A 6000-nucleotide genomic window follows, 5' to 3' on the forward strand; every position below is an offset into this window, starting at 1 on the left:
GTTGTTTAGAAGCTATTCAGAAGCTGATCTGAATCCTGAGTAAGTATTGGTGCAGGTGTGTCTCTCACGAGAGTGAGCTTTTTGTGGTTCCTACTGGTGTGTCACTAAGGCTGCTGCTTTGGGCAGCTTTGGTGTAAAACTTTTTGGTCACGGTGAGTTTTTTCCTTCTCACCTATCTCTTGATCACAGTTATGCTTTTTATCCGTGTGAGCAAATTACTACTTGTTGAGCTTCCAACAGTTCATCCAACCATGAGAAACAAGTTGGAGCTTAATGACAAAAGCGCTGAGGATTCTTCCCTTGGACCTATGGTTTACACTAGGGCCCAGCACTCACAACTGCTGAATTTTAATCTCTGCCACAGATTCTCTTGGAAGCTTTGGACAAGGCATTTAGCTTTTCAGTATGAAGTTCCCCACTTAAAAAAGCAGGAATATTCACATGTAAATCATTAAGCTATTCTGAGGACCAGGTAATGTTTGCATATTGCTGTGTAAGCACGCAGTAATAATGGCAGCAGCACTTTTGTACCAGGTCACTTGGCAGGACTGTTCCCAAAGGCTCTGCCTTTTCTGTTAGGAGTTCTAAGTAAGTGGAAGGATGGGGTCTTTTGTCACTTCCTTGAAATAATGAAAAATTCTCCCTGTAATGAAAATTATACACAGTTTACTCTTTCATGTTAACCTACCTCATGGTATTCTGATGATGAACCGCTCCATGTCTTTATCTATATCTTCCTTTTAACATTTCTTATGAAGTATCTCTGTAAGCCATATAATTCTGTAACAGATTAACATCTTTCTTTTGAAGGGAGGCCCTGAACATCTCACATTAGTATACGTGAAGTTTGAGAATAGAGAAGTAAATGAAATCTGCTGCATGTATTCAAGTAGTTTCTATCCCACTATTTATCCATGGCAATTTGTCAAAATCCTGGGTATTGTGGCAGAGAATAAAGCAGGGCTGGTAAGCCTCACTGATTCACTATGGTCTATGGCCACAAAGCAGATTTGCTTATTTCTCATGGCTTCTTGTTCCAGATGCTTTGTCATCTTTTGTGTGTGAGAGCAAAAGAATGTTAATTTAATTTCCACAGTTGATTTACTCGTGTATGATCTTTAAGTCACATTCTAATGCATTACTTCTATATGCATTCTTCTGGCACCGTCGCTTCCATTATGATATAAATGATAAAAGAAAATGGGGGGAAATATTATTTTAATTGAACTAGACAATAATTTCACTCCCTTCAGCTGATACATAATTGAAAGGGATTTCAAGAGCTAAAGTAATCCCATAGACCAGTATATGTTCTCTTTGGTACAGCTACAAAACCTGTTTTACAACATGCCTTGATGCTATTTTAGGTCATCCTGTGAGCATGTCATTGGAAAGTATTTTTCATGTAATTAATTGGTGCTTCACAGTGAAGGAGGACAACTGAATGTGAAGTGGGTGGCACACTCAGCAGTGTTAATAGCAGGCTGTCCCTAAGGGTTGCAACTGTTGTACTCTCTTGGCATGTAAATAAGGGCAAAGTTCAAATAGCCCTATGATATCCATACATATGATGTATGGAATGCATAGATAACAAGAAAATGCACATACTTTTGATGTTACATGTAGGAAAAAAGATTGATAGCACCACATTCTGCCTTACGAAGAAATCAGTAGCTAGGTGCCTCTAATGGGTTACTGCACCATTCCACAGCTTCTGTTCTGTGCTTCCCCTTTTATACCCAACAGAGTTGAAAATATGTCTATGAGGCTAGAAGAAGTGAATGAAAGAGAACATTTTATGAAAGCTTCTCTTCAAACAGTAGACCTTCGACTCTCTCAATTGGAAGAACTATCTGGTCGGATGGTGAACGCTCTTGAGAAGCTGGCAGGTATTGACAAATCTGAGCTGACATATCCACGTTCACGGGCTTCATCTGAGTGTGATGCTGCATATCTCCTAAGGCAAAGCAGCGTTAACAGCTCTGATGGCTACAGCATGTACAGATACCATGTGGGCGGCGATGAGTTAACATATGATGACAGTACCGCTCCTATGTCTCCAGCCATTGGATTGCGTAAAAAAGCCCATTCTATTGGTACCAAAGAAGATGGAGCAGACCCAAGGATGCTGGTTCCAGACCACCACACCGGTCTCCATTATACCTCTAGTACTAATGCAGTCACCACAGCAGATTACAGCAAATCTACATTAGAAATTGCACAGAATGTTTCCAGACCCTATGCTGGTTCAGGTAGTTTGGGGGATGAAAAGCAGGAGATTTTCAAGAGCGATGGAATGATTCCTCAAAGTACAAACCAGGTGGATGCTGTTACAAACAGACAGTCAGTACCAAGATCAGATTTTCAGAATACTCAGTTAAAAGTAGAACGTACCAAGTTAGAGGCAACCATCTCTTATCCCTTGGAGAAATCTAAAGCAATGCGCTATTTTCCTCCTGAAACGTTCAGTGCTTGTCAAACCACTATGATGAAGTCAAGGAGCTTTATATTTGCACAGGGTGGGAAGGTGGTTGGAGGAGTTAACAACTGGACCACAGAGTATAGTACCATCATGGATCGGGTGTGTCCTTCTACGATTGAACAATGGGCCACAGAGTGGAAATATGAAGTTCAACAGCAACTTTCTCATGAAAAACCTCCAGAATACCCTGGTTTTATCTCTGAAGCAGAAAGGCAAGCAGAGCACACACAGTTACAGACGGACACAGATGATGAGAATTATGTTGATGAAGCAGGTATGAGTGCCTCTTACACCTCTATGCCTGCCACTGTCAAGGCTGAGAAAGAGAATTTACTATCAGTAAAGCCAGAAAGGACTTCTGGGTTCCCATCACTACGGTCAAAGAGTTTGCACAGCCATTCTCGGAAAGCCAAATCTGTAAAGGACAAATTAAACAGACCAGGACATGCCAGCAGCGTAACTAATTTGGTGGTGGCATTTGGCAGTGCAACAGAAGAACAGAAAGCTAGGCAAGAAAATGCATCCACAGAAACGGAATGTTAAAGTGGCTTATGGCCCCTGTTTTACTGACAGTCAAGATAGCTGCATGAAAGATTGAAAAAAAATATGGATATTTAAATTAATTTCTGAAGAAGAATTTTTCATATATTTATTTATTTATATTTTATATATAATAGATGTATGATCTGTTCTGAAATAAATGCTTGCTGGGTCAGGTGAAAAGGAGATGTTCTCTTCAGGGGCACGTAAAAAGTAGGCACAGTCCACAGATGCCAACGCTACAGATTTTTGTTCCATTTCAACCCCCCTCATAAGCTCATTTACCAACAAGCTCTTCATAAAGGCTCTTGAAAGAAGGACAATATTATCATGTATTATTTTAGAAAATGTCTTTTTCTTCTTTTTTTATCAGGAGATTTCTTAAATTGGACAAATTTTTAACCAGGTTTAGTTTTTATTCTTACTTATGCAGCTGGTTTCTTTGTGGCCATTGTATTTGTCAAATCAAAACAAAATTTTTGGAGGCAAGGCAAAATTATGCAGTCTCCTCTTTCATTTCTGATTTCATGCATGCTTCTTGGCTCTTCTTTCAGAAAGGCACAACATATCAATTTTCATCCACTAAAATAGGTCTGAGTAGCAAAATACAGTTGTGTTTGGAGAAACCTGACCCGGAAAGCCATGTGTAGACATATTCTTGACCTGTCCTTGAACTTCAGTGATACAATCTTGCTTTCAGAATCATGTCTGTCCGTACCCCAAAGCATGCTGACAGCCTTAAACTGTTGAAAAACAGTGATCATTGTTTCAAAATGTTTAGGGGGGTTTTAAGTATATGAAGTATAGAAAGATTTTAACAATGTGAATCCAAGATACGCGTTAGTGTTTTGTATAAATGGGGATTACAGTAGAAGTCCATGCAGAGTAAGAATGTGGCATTTTTTTACATGCCTGCAAGGGAAAACAAAACAAAACAGGCAAGGCGTTCTGATAGGGTGAGATCAAAACGGAGCCCATCTGTGTTTGAATAAATCTACTGTGACAAATTCATTTTTCATTTTGCAGTTTCATTATGATGACACATGAGGAACAAGAAACAGTTTCTAGGAGTCAGTCTAAACAAAAAATAAATTTTCCAGATGCAAAAAGAAATCCCATACATATTCTTGAGTAAATTTCAAAGACAAACGTCAAAGGGGAAAAAAGCCTCTACAGCAAAAGTGTTTTCTATCCCTCAATGGCTGACTGGAAATCCACATCTATAGTTACAGTTTCCCAGCACACCTGTCTCAACAGTGGCATTCTAGAGTACTAGATTTTGATAGTTTTCATCATAATAGTATGATGTTATTTGCCTCATTCTTCTCTGTTACCTTTTAGGAATTTTGTTTTCCCAAATAATCAGCACCTCTCTTTGCAGGGGATGCGTATCATTGAACGGAGAAGAAAATGAGTTAAGGGCATGTTACCTGTTCACAAAATACTGATCAAAAACTTAACTCATTTAACTGCCAGGACTTACTCATATACTGTTTTGAAAACTCAGAATTTCTTTCTGTCCCCACCATCAGCTCCATAGTATGTAGGTTTCGGTACTGCCATTGATAATGCTGCTTACAACATTTTGAAATGCAGAAGTTGACAGAAGACTACAAATGCATTGATGGCATCAGCTTTTTATTGTTTGTATTATATTTTCATACTCCATCCATACTTATACCTTGAAGCACTATCACTGTACTGAATGATCATGGTAACTGCAGACATTTCTGAAAGTTCAGTCATCGTTACTCTGGATTTTTGCTAGTTTGGTGTTACTAGCAGGTTTACTGGTTTTACTGTTGTCAGAACAGTGTTGGCATTTTGCTTTTCATGTGGGCTTCTTTTATTGAACTTTAGGGAACTTGGCATTTTGTAAAAATGGAATGACATTTGAAATTGTTTCACTTCCATGTTTACTTCTGTGTTATCATTCCATGCAACTACATAGCCATGTTGTGCGTGTGGTTAAAATAGCCTCCAGTTTGCCAATGCCTTTTTATTGCCTGCACACTCACCCGAAACCGATTCATTAACGAACACAAAGGGACGCGGCTTTTCAGCACTTTGCTTAACAAGCAGTATGCATTGTGGAAGGAAAGACAGTGTGTTGCATACCTCTTGTTACACTGTCTTTATAAAATGTGTGTTAAAATCATGCTCTGTTCGACCAGCTGTTTTTTTTTATAGTGTTTACATTACAAATGTATCAGACAGCATGTAGATTTCAAACATTTTTTTTTCCTTTGTATTCATTTACTTTGTTTCTGTAAAAATATTTATAAAATACGAAAAAGATGTGAAATGAGTTCAGTATAACAAAATTTTCACTATAATGATATCGAAAGAGTTCACTTCTCTGTTCCTTCTTACACAGTGCATGGGCTGAACAGTTCCTGAGCAAAGCTTCTCTTTTAGCATTTGCCTGTAATTTTCCATGAAGTTCTCTATACAGCGATGACTTTATAAGGCTTGGATGTTTTCTGTGCTCTTGCATAGCATGAACTGAAATGATAACCTCTCTGCCATTAAATGTGAAGTAACTACACTGGGTTTGGTAGAGTTATTGTAATAAGATATAAATATGGCTCTGTATGTGCATAGAAGACAGACAGTAGGTTTGGAGCACACTAAACAGACTAACAATTGACACATTTGCATATCTGCCTACAGGCTTTCTTGAATACTGGTTGAAAGGATGCAAGCACAGAATTTGCATTTGTTTAATACTGCTTTTCAGGAAGATGCATCCCTCCTAGTGCTAAGTATGTGGTGACTTCACAGCAGTGTCACTGTGAATTCCACTTACCATTATTTATTATGTGCTTGACCTGTACTGAACCAGGTCAAGCCTAAAGAGTGTGTATTCTAAGGCTGTGTCTACACAGAGACACTACACTGAGGTAATCGAAGTCTGTTGAACTTACAGTATCTTGCCATACAGGCATTTCCCTCTCCCTCAAGGCAAATGTTTTAAA

General features: G+C 38.6%; 1 protein-coding gene across 11 annotated transcripts in view; it reads left to right on the forward strand.

Annotated features, from left to right (window-relative positions):
- The window catches only part of TRPM1 (transient receptor potential cation channel subfamily M member 1), a 109428-nt gene extending 103858 nt beyond the window's left edge, over positions 1-5570 (forward strand). For all 11 annotated transcript variants that reach the window (XM_056346215.1, XM_056346216.1, XM_056346208.1 and 8 more), the window contains one exon: positions 1747-5570. In XM_056346215.1, the coding sequence (XP_056202190.1) occupies positions 1747-3025 (1279 nt within the window). In that variant the 3' untranslated portion in view covers positions 3026-5570. The remainder of the gene's footprint in view (positions 1-1746) is intronic.
- The last annotated feature ends 430 nt before the right edge of the window (positions 5571-6000 follow it).

Source organism: Falco biarmicus, chromosome 7 (assembly GCF_023638135.1).
Source record: "Falco biarmicus isolate bFalBia1 chromosome 7, bFalBia1.pri, whole genome shotgun sequence".
Classification (NCBI taxonomy): Eukaryota; Metazoa; Chordata; class Aves; order Falconiformes; family Falconidae; genus Falco; species Falco biarmicus.